Here is a 20,131-nt window from a genome sequence, read left to right as displayed (position 1 = left end):
AGGTCAAGGCAAACTGACATATAACTGTGTAAACTGCATTATATTTTAATTTTAATTATGATAATTTACTGATATAATGTATTTAACCCTCAAAAACAAATGCCAGCATCTAATGATGTCAAATGTTTGATAATGAAATGTTTAATAACGTTTTAACCAAAATCATCTACTTACCTTCTGCACCATTAATTTTATCAATACATGTAAGTAATTCAGGTAAAATACAGTTCCACCGCTTTTCATGATCATCAGATATGACCCATTTGGACGTTCAGAGGCTTCATAGTAAACATAAAAACACTGTCATCTTCTGCAACATTGATTCATCATAAAACCCATGTAGTTTTACAAATAACAATTGTAGTCCCTTGGTTTTTATATTCAATTTCTGGTATATTTTGCTGAGAAATTCCCTTTTTCTTCAGTTTATCTCCGTTATGAAATAATGTTTGAATTGACTCTGAGCTTTATGAATATTTGCACAATCAGTGAATTAAATATAGAAAAAAACTTGACTTTTATTGAAACATGCAGAGGATAAACTGACAAATAGTAATGAGTCACTCAGGAAAGGTTACAGAAAGTATTAGGAAGTCTGTCTGTCCATCCATCCATCCATCCATCCATCTTCTAAGCTGTTTTTTCAGAGGTTATTTAGTTGTTGTTCAAGGAATTTCACGGTTAGATGAACTAAATGTAAAGACAAATATCCCTGAAGTCGGTCTCTTGCTGACACTGGCTTCCATTTCAAAGCTAATGGTATCTAATGATGCACAGTGTTGCTGCTGTAGAAGAGCAAAAGAGAAGCACTTAAGAGCTCAGGAGTGAAAAAAACAACCTGAGTCCTCTCACAGAAATCCGACTACAGGCTCTTATGATGGATGTAGGTGACGGAGAACCATTAGTGTAACAGGATTTATTGTTAATGTGTTTCCACTTGTCAAATTATGTGGTATTCTCATAGATATACTGGCTCAATACTTCCCTCTCTTAAGAATAGTCAGTAAAACCTACTGGCCGCGCTAACATTGAGCCAGTTTATGAGAGGCATGCACAAAGTAGATCACAGACTACAGCACTGTGTACAAATACTGTGTATTTATTCCTTTAAGTTCATTATATGAACATTATCATTATGTGTTGTAGAAATGTCAATGAAGTGTGTTATGGTTGTGCTTAGTGTACTTTTTAAGTGCTACAGATGCTATATCATGTTAGCATTTATGCCACTGTAGTATGCTGTTCTTTTATTGTTTGCTGTGTAAGGTGACTGCAATAAGACAACTTTTGTAACTCTCTGGTGCATATTCTGTTCCTACTCAGGGAATAAATGGCTGATTCATGAATACAAGCAAGACTTTTGTCCATGTTTTCCCACATTAGTGTTAGAATTAAGAGGTTGGTTGAACCACCCAGTTGTAGCTAAGTGTAGCTACCTGTTTATGTTAGCTTAGAGACATCATCAAATAACCAATTGGCAGCAAAAAAAAGACTCCAACTCTACCCTGACATAAGCTAAACATAAACATAATGTTCCAATTGAGGAATAATACTCAGATGAACATAGGAAAAGGGCGGCACAGTGGAGTAGTGGTTAGCACTTTTTGGACCAGAGCCTTTTTTCCTGACAGTCCTCTGGTTTTCCCCGCTATTATAAACGGTTATAGGTTAATTCTTCTGTCAATGCCTCTGACCAGAGTACTGATGAAGATCTGGAGTTGGTCCCCGAGCACCTTCAGTGGCAGCTCACAGCTCCTAATGTATAATATGTGCTAAAACTAACACTAATGCTAGGTACTGTGTGTGTTAGGATGGGTAAAATGAGTTTCCCTACAAGGATATTGAAATGAATTAACCTTTAACCCATAAGAACCCAATGTTACATTTGTGTCAGTTTCCAAATGAATTTTTCTCTCTATTTGACCTTTCTTTAGTGGTTTATCACCATTGATTGCAATATTATCTTCCTTATTTAGCATTTTTTCAGTCACAATCAGGCATTTTCCTATATTTAATTCACTGATCATGTAGATATTCATTAAAGCTCAGACTTAAAATATGGATTATTATATCAAAAACAGAGAAAACTGAAGAAAAAGTGACTTTTTCAGTAAAATAAAAAAAATTAATTGAACACTATTCAAGTGTTTCCATCCACTGTCATTGATGCAACTCCATGGGTTTTACTGGTGAATCAATGTTGTACAAGATGACAGTGTTTCCATGGTAACTACAGACCCTCTGAACATACAATTGGGTCATATCTGATGACCATGAAAAGATGACAAACTGTATTTTACACCAATTACTTGCATGTATTGATAGGATTAGTGGATCAACAGATATTAGTCATTTAAGATCAGTGGATGGTTTTGGTCGTCGATGGCTGTTTGGGTCTTTATGGGTTAATTTAACCCTTAGCCTTTTTTAATTTGAGCTAATCACTGTCATTAAAGCAGAGATGAGTCAAAAGTGAAGATTTTGATAAGCTCAGATTTGTATGTTTCTGCATGGGAAATAAATAAACTGGAAAACAATGACATCACACTTAAGTTAGTGTGTTGTTATTGTTGCTTTATGTATGTAATGAACATCCTGTACATATCCACTATGCCTGAAACATTAAATATAGATTTTACAGGTGTTAAACCCGTAAGGACCCAGTGCGACTATTGTGTGTTCCCAAATGAATTTTTGTCTCTATTTAACCTTTCCTAAGTGATTTATCACCATTTATTATAATATTATCCTCTGAATTTTGCATTTTTTTCCCAGTGAAAATCATCTATTTTCCTACACTTAATTGACTGATCATGTAGATGTTCATAAAAGCTCAGAGTAAAGTCAAAGGTTATTATACCAAAACAGAAGAAATAGTGACTTTTTCAGTAAAATCTATCTTTAACCGAACATAAACCAAGTGTGTCCATCCACTGCCATTTATCCAATCCCATGGGTTTTACTGGTGAATCAATTTTGTAGAAGATGACAGTGTTTCCACGTTCACTACGGACCCTCTGAACGTCCAAATGGGTCATATCTGATGAGCATGAAAAGATGACAAACTGTATTTCACACCAATTATTTACATGTATTGATAGGATTATTGGATCAACAGTTCAGATCAGTAGATGCTTTTGGTCCACATTGGATGTTTGGGTTCTTATGGGTTAAATTATTGTATGACCTGCAATAGATCACAATAGGCACATAACAGTTGGGAACTAGAAGCACTCGGAGAGCGCAGACCTCCGCCAAGGCTGATCAGTGGCCCCCCCCCCGTGGGCCCCCCCACGCCAAGGAGGTTATGTTTTTGCCAGGGTTTGTTTGTCTGTCTGTCTGTCTGTCTGTCCGTTAGTGTGCAACATAACTCAAACAGTTATGGACAGATTTTGATGAAATTTTGTGGTCTCCCCCCCCCCCCCCCCCCCCCCCCCCCGTGGGCCCCCCCACCCCCGATCACCACCAAAATTTAATCATTTCTTCCTTATCCCATTTCCAACAAACCCTGAAAATTTCATCAAAATCTGTCCATAACTTTTGAGTTATGTTGCACACTAACGGACAGACAAACAAACAGACAGACAGACAAACAAACCCTGGCAAAAACATAACCTCCTTGGCGGAGGTAAATATCCAGTGTTATAACAAAATCCATATAATATAAAGAATATACTAAGTGTTTGAGGGGTAAAATAGAGCATATGATATATATATCCATATTAGTGTGAACAGGGGATACAGTAGATGTAGATTATTTAAATTAGTAGTTTCATATCAGGTTGTATAATCCATTCTTTTGCACAGTCAACTATATTATGGGCCACTGAAGGAAAGAAATTGGTTTTAATCTTATTCCACCATTGCTTCTGTGCTGTAACTGCACCCCCATTGACCTGCCTCCACCTGGGTTTTTCTTTCATCTTTAGCGTCAGGATGAAAGCCACCACCGCTCACTTGACCTTCATGAACCACATGTGCAAAAGGGCAGCCATTGTTCAGCGTGCTAACACAGTGACGTCGTCATGAAGCCGAAAAAGAGTCACCCATAGATTTCCAGACCTACAGTATCTGCACACTTGGATTTAAAGGCTGTGCCAGCACTGGGGACAGCACCGGCTTAACACTTAAAGACCTAGACCTACTTTTGTGTTGACTCTGAAATGAGTTTTTCCTTAAAATTTAACATTTCTCATGTGATTTATCACAATTTAAAATAACATCATCCTCTGCATTTTGCATTTTTCACAAAAAAGCATGTACACTGTTGCCCATAAAGTTAGAATAATTGGGTTTTCAGTTAAAGTCCTCTTTTTATTCTTACTTATACTCATCAGTAATCACCTTTGACCAGGTACAATGATTACTTACTGAGTCCCAGGTACACTGAACAATGGAAATTAAAGGAATGTGATGAAGAAGCGGGTTTGTGCAGAACTTACTATGTCTCAGCAGTTGTCACCTTGGACATCATTTGTCTTTTTACACATTCCAAAAGTGATGCTGGAATTCAATAAACAAGATAAAGAACACTATTGTCATCATTTCAGCCTACATTACACGTGTTAGCTAGCTGTCTAGCATACAAAAACAAGAAACTCTATTCAAGGTCAGTAAACGTTGCATATTACATCACTACCCATGTCAAGGTACAATGCAATATTTTTAAAAACTTTATGTGGAAAAATGCGAGGATTATGAAATCATGCGAGTCTCGCATATTTTGTGTGGAAATATGCTATTATTGTGGTGAATATGTGCCCATTTAGAAAAAAAACAGACCCCGAACTATTTGCTTGATTATGCATTGAATTATGCGATCGCATAATCGTGTTTTTCTGGAGGGACTGATTTACACATATAAATTGCAACTTACAGATCACAGTGAATCTACAAAGACACAAAACCTTTAGTAACAGGCATCTGAAACTGAAAAATAGACCATTTAACTTTATGATCAGTACCACTTAACTGTCATTATCTTCTGTGTAATTTTTGGACTTTGCAAATTCATCCTTTGGACCGGATTGAACCCTTTGAAGGGCCGGTTTTTGCCCACAGGCCGTATGTTTGACACCCCTGCTCTGAAACCACTGTCATGTCAAACTACATGAGTTTTCTTTCAGAATCGATTTTGTTGAAATGTTGCTGTTTCCACATTCACTATGAAAAGCCTGTGAACGTCCAAACGGGTCATACCTGATGTTACTGAATCCATGCCTTTGCCACATCTCCCCCTACACCCTGGATGTGTTGAGAAACTGTATTTCACCTGAATTATTAAACATACTGACAGGATTAGTGGTTCAGAAGTTCTTAAATATGAGAGACCAGTAGAAGTTTTTTGGTCGCTCACTTGTTTTGGGCACAATGGGCAACATTCAGTCAAAGACACACTGATGGTGTCTTTGAAAAGAGTGTTGGAGGAACATTTGCACATGGAGAAGTGAGTCCTGGCATAAAAATGACTAAATCAGCATGTAGTTTCTGCTCTGAAGGTGTTGTTGTTGTTGTTGGTCTGTCATGTAGTGAAGGAGGCTTTTAAAATGGTGATAGTGGAAGGAAGGAGAATGTTGACTGAAAAAGTTGGCCACTGGTAGTAGTTTCCAAACTCTAGTTCTCTCATGATTAGCTTTGGAGTAGTTCAGTGTCTTTCAGAGTGAATCTGAAAGGTTTGCTATTCTTTCCCCAACACTGAGTCTAAAATATGAAAAGTGGAAGATGTTTATAGGAAATGACAAGAAAATAATACCTCAGATTTTTGGCCATAGTCGTTAGGCCTCAACAACATGAAAACGACATAACAAGATGGACATGGTGTAAAATATAGTAACACAGAAGATTACAACAACTTATTAGAGACAAAAAGACAAAGTATGATATAGAAAAGAAACTTCCAGACAGTGTTTTGAAAGAAGACTCAATAATGATGTAGATCTATGGAAATTCATTAAGTATTTTTATAACTGATGCATTTTTGGATCCTTTGAATCAATTTTTTTTCTCAAAGTTCAGAACCACTGTCCTGTATAATACAGTCAGCTTCTCTCTTTAACCCATAAAGACCCAAACGTCCACTGGCGACCAAAACTATCTATTGATGTAAAATACTTAATACCTGTTGATCCACTAATTTTATCAATACATAATTGGTGACTAAATATTAAATAATTGGTGTAAAATGCAGTTTGTCATCTTTTCATGGTCATCAGATATGATCCTTTTTGGAAGTTTGGAGGCTCCGTAGTTACCATGGAAACACCATCATCTTCTACAACATTGATTCACCAGTAAAACCCATGGAGTTGGATCAACAACAGTGGATGGAGACGCTTGGTTTTACATTCAGTTATTAACCATCAACTTTTATGGACATCTACATGTTCAGTAAATAAAACGTTGGAAAATAGCTGAGGTTTACCCAAAAAAAAAAAAAAAAACGCAAAATGCAGAGGATAATGTCATAATAAATGGTGAGAAATCACATAAGAAAAGTTAAAAATAGACAAAATATTATTTTGGAACTGTCACAAAAGTAGCACTGGGTCTTTACGGGTTAAATGAAAATACATATTGACTTTATAATAAATTGCAGAGAATCAGATTTATTACATTTGAAACAAGATTATTTTGTTTATATCCAGAATCTTACAATGATCACACAATAAGTGAGTTTTAAATGTGACAATGGCACTGCCTCAACAATAAATCTACCTTTCCATCTATCAGTGCATAGTAAAAATGGAGATTAAGCTTTATAGACTGATTAACATACTGTAACAAAAATGTGTTAATTAAGTTCATCCGTCCTCACACTGGTCCTGCCTCTGCAGTGAAAGTGGAGTAAAGCAGGAGTGTTATGATTCCAGACAGTCAGAGAAGAACATTTTTAGCTGTAGATGTTTTTGTATATCTGGACTTGAATTTTTATTTTTATTTTTATTTTATTTTTTTTTCCATCACTAGAACAGTTTTCACACTGGGACAACCTAGAAAATGTCTTAGTTCTTGGGCAGTATAACATGTAGTGAAGGATTACTTTGAGAAACAGCCAAGTTGTGTGCTGGTGGTGTTGTGTTCCTTTGTCTGTTCAGTCATGGTGAGTAATGCTACAACGCTACACAGCTCCTCCTCTGTGTTCATTCTGTTCTGAAGGTAAAATGAATCACTTCTATTGTGTGAGAAATAAAACAGCAGACACTACACTTCAAACTAATAACATGGGAATAGAGCATATCATTAACCCAAGTAGGGATTACTGCACTGTTATATCAGGGATGAATGCTGGAATCCAAACCAAAAGGTGGTGCAGTGAAATATGCATATGCGACTTTTTTTTTTTTTTTTGGCTGGGCAGTGGATTTAAATTCCAGCACTGCGCATAAATCTGCCTTGAAATGGAAAACGGAAATTCTTATGGATAGAAACTAGGATAACAATAGTATAAACACATGAATAAAGAATGACAGAATGCATAAATTATTTCATTTGCACATCAGATAAACATAAGATGGATGCACTGTCAATCAACGTTTTTTTTTTAACTTAATTTTTACTGTTTATTTCTATACAATACAAAACAAACATAAGGGACATTTGGGATACTCTGACCATAAAAAAAACTTTTGTGACTAACAATTGCTTTTAGTAATGTGATGTTGAAATGAAAATTGTCCATTTCTCCCTTTTATCATGACACTGCTCTTCTTGAGAATCTCTATCTCAAATATTTCATTCATAATTTACAGCCAGTTGTTAGTTGTAGGTGGTTCTAATCTGCACCATTTTTTGGTAATAGCCATTTTACAGGCTGATAATAGTACTTTAAACAAATATCTATCATTTTTGATTACATTATTAGCAATAATATATCTGAAATACATCACCAAACATGTTTTAGGGATTGCATAACCCAGTATCTTAATTATGGTATAGACATTATGCCAAAATGATGCAAGTTTAGGACATAACCAAAAGACATGTGCATGATTTACACTGACATCACCACATTCTCTCCAACAAGACTGAACTCTGGACACATATTTAGCTGTAATTTTAGGAGTAATGAAAAATCTAATTAGAATTTTACAAAAACGCACTGGAAAAAATCCAAAGTGTGTTTTTCTCATTTCTAGTCACAATATCTCATCACACTTAAAATAAGGCATAATCACCTAAAGAGTAACATTTCAGTGAGATATAAGAACTTCTATTTAGACAATAGATCTTGAAAATCTTATTTCAAGAAATCTTACTAATTTAATTTTTACTTGTTCCATTGGCAGATTTTTTGCTTGAATTAAGAAATTTAAAAAAATTGAATTAAAAAAAAAATGTTGAATTAAGTAAAAAAAAAAAAAAAAAAAAATCTGCCAATGGAACAAGTAAAAATTATCTTGGTAAGATTTCTTGAAATACGATTTTCAAGATCTATTGTCTAAAAATAAGTTCTTCTGTCTCACTGAAAAGTTACTTTTTAGGTGATTATGTCTTATTTATGTATTTTATGTATTTATCTATTTATTTCGAACATGCAAAGAAATAAAACAAAACAAAGCAAAATGAGACAAAAACAAAATAACATTTAAATAAACAGAATCTATCTTCAAGTATGTGCAAGTCTGAATTTTTCATGGTCAAAAAGGAGTAGGAAGAAGTATAAACTTATTTAATCCTACCCCTCAAGTGCTTTTACACTATTATCACCAACTTAATACAAGAATCAAACAATACATTTTTCCTAATTTTAGCATAGCGGCAACCATAATGAATACATAATGCAGTAATTATTTTAACCCTTTACAGGGCACTCACTGAAATACTGTGAAATTCAAAATTTCAACCTTAGTGTGTTATTGGACATCATCACCTACCACCTCTTGCTTTAAAACATCTGAGCAGCACTTGCTAAAAAGTAAACACATGCAATAAAACAACTGTTATATCGTTATAAACTGACACAAATCACTCATATTCACTATTTACAGCTTCAAAATATCCATAAAATCTCTCTGAATGAGTGTGTAATGTTATAAAACCCAACATGCTTCTGGAACTCACTAAGGCATTAAGGGGTTAGCCCCATATTTAATGTTTGAGGAAATTACCAAAAATACTTACTTGCCTGATAAAGGGTTAAGTGTGATAAGATATTTTGACTTGAAATTCAGAAAAATACACTTGGTATGATTTAGATTTTTGCAGTGTGTTCCCTCCATATTGTTGAAGAAGTACCATACAGCTTTTCATGCACTAAATAATACTACAGGGTGTCCCATAAGTCTCCATACATAGGAGACATAATACAAATGGTTCTAACATGTATTTCTTTATATTTCTTCTTTATAGTTCTTCAGCAGTGGAGGACACGCATTGAAATGTGTTCCCGACAAAATGGCAGTCATATAGAGCATATTATATAAATAAAAATGGTTTATGTCAAGAAACGTTTATTTTTCCTATGCATGGAGACTTATGTGACACCCTGTCGATTAGAGCCCGACCGATATGGGATTTTTGGGGCCGATGCCAATACCAATCTTGGGGGCTAAAAAAAGCCGATATCCAATATATCGGCCGATATCTGATACTGGTCGATAACCGATATATTGGCCGATATATGAAATAAGAACACTGATCTACACAGGATATAATAATCTTATATTACATAATTGTGGACAGGTTAACAGTTGCATAAATCTTTGTTTATCTGACAAATATAATTTCCACAACTTTCAAATGGAAACTATGCAATCACAAAAATAACTAGAGTAAAAAATATGACTGAGCACACAATTATGTTTTCACTCAAATTTAAAATTTTGATGTGTCTGCCTCACAGCACTACAACTTCCCATGTGGACTAAGGACTAAACTGAGCATGTGCAGAGTGAATTAGGTGAGTCCTAAGTTGTTCCTGATTAGAGCAACTGCAAGAGTTACAACTGACCCGTGTTACAACTGTCCCCAGTCTCCCCTACACTATTAACACCCAGGCCTGCCTGCAGAATGAAACTGTGAGTAGGCAGGAAGTAGTGGTCTGTGATTTTCGCCGGGGTGGGGGGTGGGGGGTGGGGTAACCAGTCCATCCTTGTCAGAGCGCATGGGGGGGGGGGGGGGGTAGCTCCGTGATTATGTGATTGTGTGTGTGTGTGGGGATGATAGCGTCATTGTCCGAGCAGGAGTGAAAGTGAAACTACCTCGCTTTAAAGTTCCTCTTATTCTCCAGGCAGCACACACACACACACACGCACACACACACACACACAAGAGCAGCAAGCGACAGAATCTCCGTGCAGCAAAAAAAAGTTCATATATCGGCTACATCAGCTACATATTGGCCGATGTTGATTAATTGGTGACACGCTATAATCAGCCTGATTAATCAGCCAGCCGATTAATCGGTCGGGCTGTATATTAGATACTAAATAATACTGTGATATTTAAATACTGCTTAATTCATTGTTGAAATAATTAAATAAACAGGACATTCTTCATCATAACTTGCTTCATTCATAATGCACAGTATCTCATCCACAAACTTCACTACAACTGTTTTCAAGTACTTCATAAACTATCCTCAAAATAGAGTCCTACATTCCTTTCGGAAATCTTAAACCTTTACTATCGGATGTTTTTATGATTCTTTTAACAGTTTGAATTAATTCCTTGTTTATTGTGCGGTGTTGTTGTTTCCGTGAGTCGACTTTGTTCTTATGAATGCTTCTTGTTCTCAGGTCTCTCTTGGAAAACAGATGCTAATCTCGATGAAACGCCTGATTAAAATGAGGTGGAATTAACATTTAAAATGAAATAACATACATCTGTAATAGAAGAATTATGAATACATCGGAATGTTTGTTTACAGGTGAGATCTAAGTCTCCCCCAGTGATGTTTGCTGCACTTCTGTGTATAAAAATAAGTCTGTTTTTCTAAAAGCTGACTGGTTACAGAGGGAGAAAACTGACCTGAATAATAGGATGGAAAACAGTTTCATGTGTTGTGACACTTTTATTTGCCTTGAATGTGCTCATATTCAGGCTTTATCCTGATTTAATAAGCATTGTGTTCGTTGTGTTGTATATTTTGTTTGTGTTACATGTTTTCTTTTTTTTTTTTTAGATGTGTTTGGAGTTGTAGTATTTGAGATCTGTCATTTTCAAAGTCTTGTCTTGTCTCGGATAAAAATGGCCCAAGGCTTTCAATTCAAGCCCAGACCACAAATATAAGAATACAGTAAAATTAAATTGCTTCTGCAGTGTTAGATTGATTTATTTGTTAACATCAAAGACATATAACAAAAGAAAAACATGCAACAAGGGAAATAAAAGATACTATGACAACGGTGACGCATGCAAGATGAGACACAACAAAGGAAAATATCCAAAACAAGACAAATTAGATGTAAAACCAGACATAAGACAGAACAAAAATGAAATAAAATGTAATTAACACACACAAGAAAAACATGTAAGAAGTAGAACCAGATGTAACAAGAAAAATATCTATAAAAAGTTTTTCCTTTTATGTCTTGTGTAACATGTTTTTCTTGTCTTGCATGTATTACTAGTGTTATAATATCTTTTATTTTGCTTGTTGCTTGTTTTCTTTTCTTATATCTCTTGTTTACTTTTTTCTACTTAAGTTTTGCTAAACTTGTCTAATACATTTTATTTTAGACTTTTCATACTTAATTTGTCTTGTGATATTTCTGGTTTTACTTCTCCTACACACTTGCGCTACATTATGTTTTGTTTCACTGGCTACATTTTTATTTTGTATGCTACCTATTGCATTTTTTACTTGACTTGTTTTCGATGTTGTGTTTTACTTGAGTTCCATGTTTCATTTGTATTATGTCTTATTTTCAATGTGTAACCTGTCTTTCTTACTGTGCTCCATGTTTATGTCGTGTTATGCCTTGTTTTATCTGTAGCAGATTTGTGTTGTTGTCCTTGTGTAAGTTGTTTTTTCTTGTGTTACGTCTTATTTTCTGAAGAAATTATGTTTTTCGTGTCTTGGTTTTGTATCTTATGTAACATATTTCATTTGTGTTATGTGATATATTCATTGTGTAACATGTTTTTGTTTATATCTCATCTTATTATAATTTTTTTGTTTACTTTTTTAAAGCTTGTTATATTTGTGTTATACTATTCTTTTGTTTTTCTGTACTTTTCATATAATTTTTTGGGGTTCTTGTGTCATTTCTTTCTTGTGCTCATGTTTTGGGAGGTCTTGTTTTTTTTTTTTTTTATATTTTCTTGTGTTATATGTCTTGTTTTGCCGGTTACAGGTTGTACTTTTGTGCTGTCTTGCCTTCCTCATGTTCGGTGCTTTTCTTTTGTTATGTCTTATTTTCCGGGAAAAACATAATTTTTGTGTCGTATTTTTTGTATCGTGTACCTTATGTGGCATGTTTTTCTTGAGCTGTGTTTTGTTTCACTGTGTGAACTGTAGTGGAACTAATGAGCGTCTAAATACAGAATAAAATAACATTGTTTTACAGTTTTGCTATACATGTTTTACTTCTATTAAGACCTGTTTTATTGTTTTAGACATTTCCTTCTGTTGTATCTTGTTTCACTTGAGTTACATGTTTCGCATATGTCTTATTTTCATTGTTTGGTTGGGTTATGTCTTGAATAAATGAATGAATGGTTTATTTTTGGTTTGTACAGTAATCACCTCACACAGTACAACAACCACAATAAACACAAAAACAAAAAAAAAAGGAATAGGCCAGAAGCAGAAGCTTATCTTTTGCCTATCCTTCTCACCTGACACACCGCTTACATTAATTTAAATATGTACATCATCGTGCATTCTCATTATAACAAAAGAATCAACAACAACAAAACACATCTACCATCTCCACTTAATATTCCTGAATGATCTTATACGTAAGGCATTTTTTAAACTTTGTCAGAGAAGTGAACCACTTAAATTCATCATCGTCTTATTACATTTGTCTTAAAACTTCTTCTTTTTTATTAATCATTTTTACTACTACAGCAACAAGAAACTTCTATGTTACCTGCTTGACAGTTTCGACTGTGACTCCAGTCTTCCTCAGAAGCGTCATCTGACGTGCTGCTGACGTGTCATTTATCAGCTGGTCGGCTCGACGGACCAATCAGAGCCCATCGAGCCGACCGTGCCTCCTCCGCCTTGGGTGGTCTCTGGAGGAGGGAGTGGCACCATCAACCGGGACGAGGGGGCATACACCCTGTCGCACACCTGGGATTCCATCCTCCAGAGACCACCCAAGGCGGAGGAGGAACGGTCGGCTCGACGGGCTCTGATTGGTCTGTCGAGCCGACCAGCTGATAAATGACACGTCAGCAGCACGTCGGATGACGCTTCTGAGGAAGACTGGAGTCACAGTCGAAACTGTCAAGCAGGTAACATCTAAAAACTATACCTTGTCTGAACAAAAGAAAATAGTATATTTACATTTCACGTTGTTCATATTTCTTCAGGTTATCCACATTTTTTGTAAAAGGATTATTTGTTAATGTAAATATCTTCATGTAATTTTACTTTTTTTTTACACTAAAACAAAGATAAAATCTGCAGTTATTATTATTTAAAAGTTATTATGAGAGTATTTTTCTGGTCTGACCCAATTGAGATTTTGATTCAATTGTTTTTTATTTGTATGTATGGAACCTGAAATAAAATAATTTTTACGCGACTGATTAATATCTTCAGTGTCATTTTTGCATTTCACAAATTCATCCTATGGGCCAGATTGGACCCTTTGACGGGCCGGATTTGGCCCCCGGACCGCATGTTTGACACCTGCGCTTTAAAGTTTGGCTGTTATTAATGTTACTTGCAGTTACATCTTACTCATAATATGTTAAAATCCGCATCATCGTCATGTTTCTTGCTCCTCATGCCCCCCCCCCCCCCCCATGGTGATCACCTGGAGGTCACGGCAGCACTACCAGCAGTAGCAGCAGTAGCAGCAGTGTCATGTGTTGATGAAGTACAGTATAAAACGGTGGATACAGCACCTTTTCCTTCACCACTCCATCACCAGAGCCTTTTTTTTTACGCGTGCACCTGTGCGTGTACGCATGTGCGCGCGTCGTGGAGTCTGAGGGACAGCCATAAAGAACCCAACTGTCCGTCTCCCTCTTCCTCTTCCTCATCCTCATCCTCATCCTATTCCGTCTTAGTCAAGGCCAGTTTGCACGGATGGGACTGAGCTGCTTCACATTCCTGTCTGTCTGTCCTGCTTCTGTTTTTTATTTTGGATATTTTTTTTCCCTCCTCTACTTGGGGGTATTTTTGATTGGCCCGTCCCTCCCCTCCCCTCTCCTCTCCTCTCTTCTCTCCCTCCCTCGTGATTGTATGTAAATCCGGTCCAGGCTGAGCTGCTAGGTGAGGTTGGGGCTGGTGGCTCCTGCCTCGGTGGCGCACACGAGACCCGAGCGCGGCCGAGGTTAGATCGCGCCGACGGAGCTGTTCACTCTGCTGTGGTGCTGAAACTCCGCGTCCCCTCTTCTACTGCCGCCGCTGCTGCCGCTACCGCTCTCCTCCTCTCCTCCCCTTCTGTCAGTACATTGATGATATTTTGGGAAAGGATTAACACCGTCCCCTGTGACTGCTTAGGTGCAAACTTCTCCCGAGGACAACCCACCACATCCACATCGGAAATTACTCCACCAGCCGTGGATTTGACCGGACACGCTGCTTGAGATTACCATTAGTTTTGAGTTGAGAAGTCTTATCTCGTGTGGATTATCTCTCCTGGATGTTTTACGTCTGGACACACAGGTAAAAAAAAAAAAAAAAAAAAAACCTTAAATATCTCATATGTGCTTTACATGCGTGGAAAGTCCCCACGCATTGTCTTGAGTCTATCACACATCCAGTTTAACCCTCATCATCGTCGAGGCGCTGCAACTCTTTTCTAATAATCCACCAGGTCAGCCTCCTTGACTCAGAAAATATCTTTCAATCTACTGCCTTAAGCTGTTACTATTCCGCTGCTTGTGCAAGATCCCAGAGGCTCAAAGCAGCTGATATCCGGGGAGCATCTAAAGTTAAGATTAGTTGCTGTTACACTGTCAGGACGCTCACACCAAAGCGAAAAAAAAAAAACACTCACACTGTAACAGAATCAGTGTTTTCGGTTCGACTGGAGACACGCCACGTTGCCCAGAGCTTTTAATTTATCCGCGTAGTACTTAGTGTGTTATTTTTTTTTTTCCTTGGCACGATAATCCTTGAGTGACACCGTTAGCAGCAGAGGGATTATACTTTTGTTTTTCATCCTCAGCTTTGCGCCTGACTCATTTGGCAATATATTACAGGCTCTTACGCCGGGGATGGCCATTAATTGTGTTGTTTGATGCTCTACCAATAAAAATTTTTGGGGTCATTATTGCAGTCCCGCCGACGGTGCAGCAGATGGAGTTGGAGCAAACCTTAAAACCAGATTAAGTCCTGCTATCGATCCTGAATTTCACAGCCTAATCTCCTCTGTAGACAAATTACAGCAACCGTAGCAGAATATTACTTCTGGAAAACTTGATCTCATGCACCAAAATACAAGTTAGAAATTAGAAAGATGGAGCAAACACAGTTGACATGAGGATTAAGGATTAAATCGTAGGCATTTTATCTATTTTCATAAATCATTTCCCTCCTAATCGCAATTGGAATTCTTGAACAGACAGTGACTGATACAGAAACTATGCATTTTGAGCAGTCAGCCATCTGCAGGCCTGTTACAATACAACTTCAATCCCTTTAAATCCACAATGCATTCACTTTATCTGCAAAAGCTCCTTGAAAGCACAAGACAGATTCTATTTCTACTGATGCATAGATGAATAAGTGAGGCTGTTTTTTTTTTTTTTTTTTTTTTTTAAAGCCGCACTAACTAATTGATTCTCCACTTGAATACAAACCAGGGAAAAGGGAATCTATGATTTATACTGGCTATATATTATACATAGAGTGCAGAGTATAGTGGGGATGCTTGATAAACGCACTAGACCTAATAAAGAATTGACTCTGTTGGAGAAAGACAGATAAGACAATGCCCATTTTCGCTCTCCAGGCTTTCTGCTGTGAATTGATAATGATATTCTCATCCGCAGCTAAACCCATTAGAACTCAAACAAAAACCAAAGTGTTGTGTACTCTCTCAAGGAAACGTTTTGCTCGACTCAAAAATTCTTTCCACCTGTTCCATTTTTTTTTTACCACTTCAGATCCAATTAAGCCATTTAACAACAGGTAGGAGATAGTGCCGGCTGAGGAGCCAGTGGTAATGGGTCTGCTCTGTTTTTCATTACAATGACTTTCTTCGAGCGCCACAGGGAGGAAAAGGCTTTTGAATCAATATTGCTTTTCACTAGAAGGGAGGAAAAAATAGCTGGAAAACTGATCAAAGTGTTTGAGATTGGAGCGAAATAGCACTCTGTGTAGAGGTTTTGGGCGCCCAGTGATGGCAGCTGGAAGTGGAGGACAGATCCGGATGATATGACAATAAAGCTGTATGTTGGGGAGGAAAATTGTGCTGCCACTGAAAATAACCCCATTTTAAGGTTTTCACTGTGATCTGAAGTGTTCCTCTGTCGCAGCGGGTTAAAAGATTCCTTAAGAGTTTCCGGGTTTTTATTGGGCTATTTCAGAGACAGTCTCTTGTGGCTTTTTACAGTATGAAACATTGGTTTTCAGTGTGGTACTTTCAGATGCATCAACAAATGCTGCTCTTTGGTTTTTCAATGCCATGCCAGCTATGTGAGGTTTTCTTATTTCACTAATATTCTGGAACTGCACAACTAAGCTCAAAGCAACTGGGTGCCTTTCTGCTGGGACAAAACATGCAAGATGGCATTGACTACTTGAAAAGACTATATAATGCAACTCTGCCAGTTTTCTCTGTAAATGGGGTTTTTAGAAAATCCATGTTGTTTATGTTGAAGGTTTTCTGAGTACATGTTCACTTTTGGAGCTTGTTTTACATTCACAGCCGCAGTGTGGAGTACATTTACTCCTGGATATACAATGTATTAGAACCACAGTGACCCCTCTGGGGCTGTTTGGACGGTAAACGACCTTTATAATGAGCCCAGATCAGTAGTAGTGGTACAGTAGTTCTGTAATTAGTAGTAGTGTTGTCCAGGCTGTGCAGTATGTAATTTCTGCCACTAGGCGTCTCTCAATCAAAACAGTAACAAAAGACTCAGTAAATCAAGCAGAAATCAAATGAGATAATCTATTAACTCATAAAGACCCAGTGTGACTTTTGTGGCAGTTTCCAAATGAATTTTTCTCTCTATTTAACCTTTCTTAAGTGATTTATCACCATTCATTATATTATCCATTAAATTTAGCTTTTTTCCCAGTTAAAATAATCTATTTTCCTATATTTCATTAACTGATCATGTAAATGTTCATAAAAGCACAAACAAAAGTCAAAGGCTATTATATCAAAAACAGAAAAAAAGAAAAAAAAGTGACTTTTTCTGTAAAATCTATCATTAACTGAACATAAACCCAGTGTGTCCATCCACTGTCACTGATCCAACTCCATGGGTTTTACTGGTGAATCAATGTTGTAGAAGATGACAGTGTTTCCACGTTCACTACAGAGCCTCTGAACGTCCAAATGGGTCATATCTGATGACCACAAAAAAACGACAAACTGCATTTTACACTAATTATTTAGATGCATTGACAGGATTAGTGGATGAAGAGTTTAGATCAGATGATGCTTTTGGTCGACGGTGGATGTTTGGGTCTTTATGGGTTAAATCAGTATTTACATTATATTCATTTAATGATTTTCAGTACTTACACTAGAAACAGGCCAATTATCAGATTCACTCATCTATGTCTTTTAGTGATGTAGTTCTCGAGACCGGTTTCAAGACCAATTTTTTGTGGTCTTGGTCTCGAGTCTCGTTGGTCTCAGTCTTGGTCTTGTCTTTGTCTCAGACATAGCGGCCTTGATGGGATTTGTACAAAAACCACATCCTCCCAGAATAGTACCGGTCAGACGCATCTATTTTAAAAACATGTTACATTGTATAAGACTATGAACGTCGTCCTCGTACATCCCATCTCTTTCCCTTGATGAATTCTGATTAAGTGGTCATAGGCGAGGACGGCTGAGAATATTATTTTCCATCAGGCCTTGAGGGAGTGTTGCATTCATAAAATATAGGCCTAACATGTAACTATGGCAAATCTAGGTGATTTAAAATGAAAGACATAAGGACAATATAATAGAAAAGATAATATGAATTTGATTTAACTAATGACACTTCACAGCCTTTTGCTCTACAACTGATATGAGTAATCATGTCATATCAATTCTAACTCCAGTCTGTTTTCAGTCTTGGTCTTGGTCTCGACAAAGCTTGGTCTTGGTCTTATCTTAGTGTGTCATGGTCTTGGTCTTGTCTTGGTCTCAATACCCTTCCATCTTGGCAGTGTGTTAGTATTGATACCCTCCGGTCTCTTGGTCTTGATACCCTTAACCTCCTAAGACCCAGCTATGGGTTTTCTGTCCACATTTGTGGACAAGAGTTTCACAACTTTATACAAAAAAAAAGAAAAGGAAACTGTCCACCACAAAGGACATTCCATAAAACATTTAAAAACTGCATCTGAAAAAACTGTTGCACCATGATGTTTCCAATAGAGGCACTTATTTAATAAACAACAAAAAAAAGCTTGTACTTTGCTGACATTCCCTGGGTCTTAGGAGGTTAAGTCTCTGCAGTGTCTTGGTCTCAGTCTAGCTGGTCTTGACTACAACACTAATGCCTTTACAGTTCTTTCATATCATACATAATGCACTGAACATTTAATCATTATACTATCAGTTATATTCCTTCTGGTCCAGTGCAGAACATGATAATAAACAGTGCTGAACATTTAAATGAACTTAACTTTATTTGATTTGACACTGAGTGTAATGGGATTTCAACTATGTTTTTGTTTGAGTTATTCTGAAATTAAACACAAAGATTTTTTTTTTTCAACCACTAGTATATAACAACTGCAAGTAATGATTATTGGTTTTCATTCAGTCCTGAAGTAAAACATTCACATGACCATCTATAGTGGCTTTTCCATTGGACATCTGTGTAAAACTTTACCGATATTTACAAAACGTCGAAAAAACAGAAGTGCATAATGTCAGTTCTTCCATTAAAGCACAAATGCAATGATTTGTTTATTTATTATTGCGAGATGACATGAGAAGTCACTCCATAAACATGGTGACGAACGTAAATATCACGTTGATTTACAGATATATTCATTATTATTATACCCCTCTACTAAATTAAAAAATGATTCCGTTTCCTGGTGTGTCCACACATACTGCTCCATGTTTCTTTTACAACTCTTCTTCTTCGCTTGTTGTAACATCCGTCAACATCCTTTTTTTTTTTTTGTTCATGTGACTCTAGTTGTGAAAAGAAGGTCTTTCCATTGAAGTTTTGCATGAGATACCATTTGTGCTACCCAAAAAACACCTCTTGCCAGCGCAAAAACTTTTCATCAAAGAACAAGAGTTTTGGCAAAATTGTTGTTTTTCCATTTGGCAATTTTTTTATGCACAAGTTATATTCATGCAATTTGAGGGTCAATGGAAAAGCGACTTATGATTTTGCTAGCAGGAGGAACAAAAAAACCTGATTTTATCTTATTTTTACCTTTTTTTTACCTTGATTTTATCTGAATTTCTCCAGTATATCTCTCAATTCCTATTATTCACATTATGTCATCTAATTCTATTGAAATATCTGAAAATAACACCAGGTAATGTTAGTCTAACTATTATAATGTTAAATGGAAAGTTAGCATTAGATGAGTCATCTGGTCTAATGTTAACTACTAACATTATGACATTATACCATTATAATAACATTATACACTTTAGCTTGTTCACCTGCATTCATCACTAGTTTCAGATGATTATATAGAGTGTTTACCGTTTCCTTTTAAAGGGATTATGACGCAGGTGACAGAAATTAACTAGTACACTGAATAAATTTCCTATAAATCCGAGCATTGCAGGAAACATCTGGTATAGTGTAAACTCACAACTCAACTGAAGTCACTAAACAGGATTCTCAGTAATGCCATTCT

At 36.5% G+C, this 20,131-nt stretch overlaps 1 protein-coding gene across 2 annotated transcripts in view; it reads left to right on the top strand.

The window, feature by feature from the left end:
* Positions 1-14,402: 14,402 nt before the first annotated feature.
* The window catches only part of fstl5 (follistatin-like 5), a 339,290-nt gene continuing 333,561 nt past the window's right edge, over positions 14,403-20,131 (top strand). The window contains exon 1 of one of the 2 annotated variants that reach the window (XM_030146006.1): positions 14,403-14,788. In XM_030146006.1, the coding sequence (XP_030001866.1) occupies positions 14,766-14,788 (23 nt within the window). In that variant the 5' untranslated portion in view covers positions 14,403-14,765. The remainder of the gene's footprint in view (positions 14,789-20,131) is intronic. The other variant, XM_030146007.1, reaches the window with a different exon arrangement.

Source organism: Sphaeramia orbicularis, chromosome 10, assembly GCF_902148855.1.
Source record: "Sphaeramia orbicularis chromosome 10, fSphaOr1.1, whole genome shotgun sequence".
NCBI classification, from domain to species: Eukaryota; Metazoa; Chordata; class Actinopteri; order Kurtiformes; family Apogonidae; genus Sphaeramia; species Sphaeramia orbicularis.
This window is presented reverse-complemented; position numbering and strand designations above follow the sequence as displayed.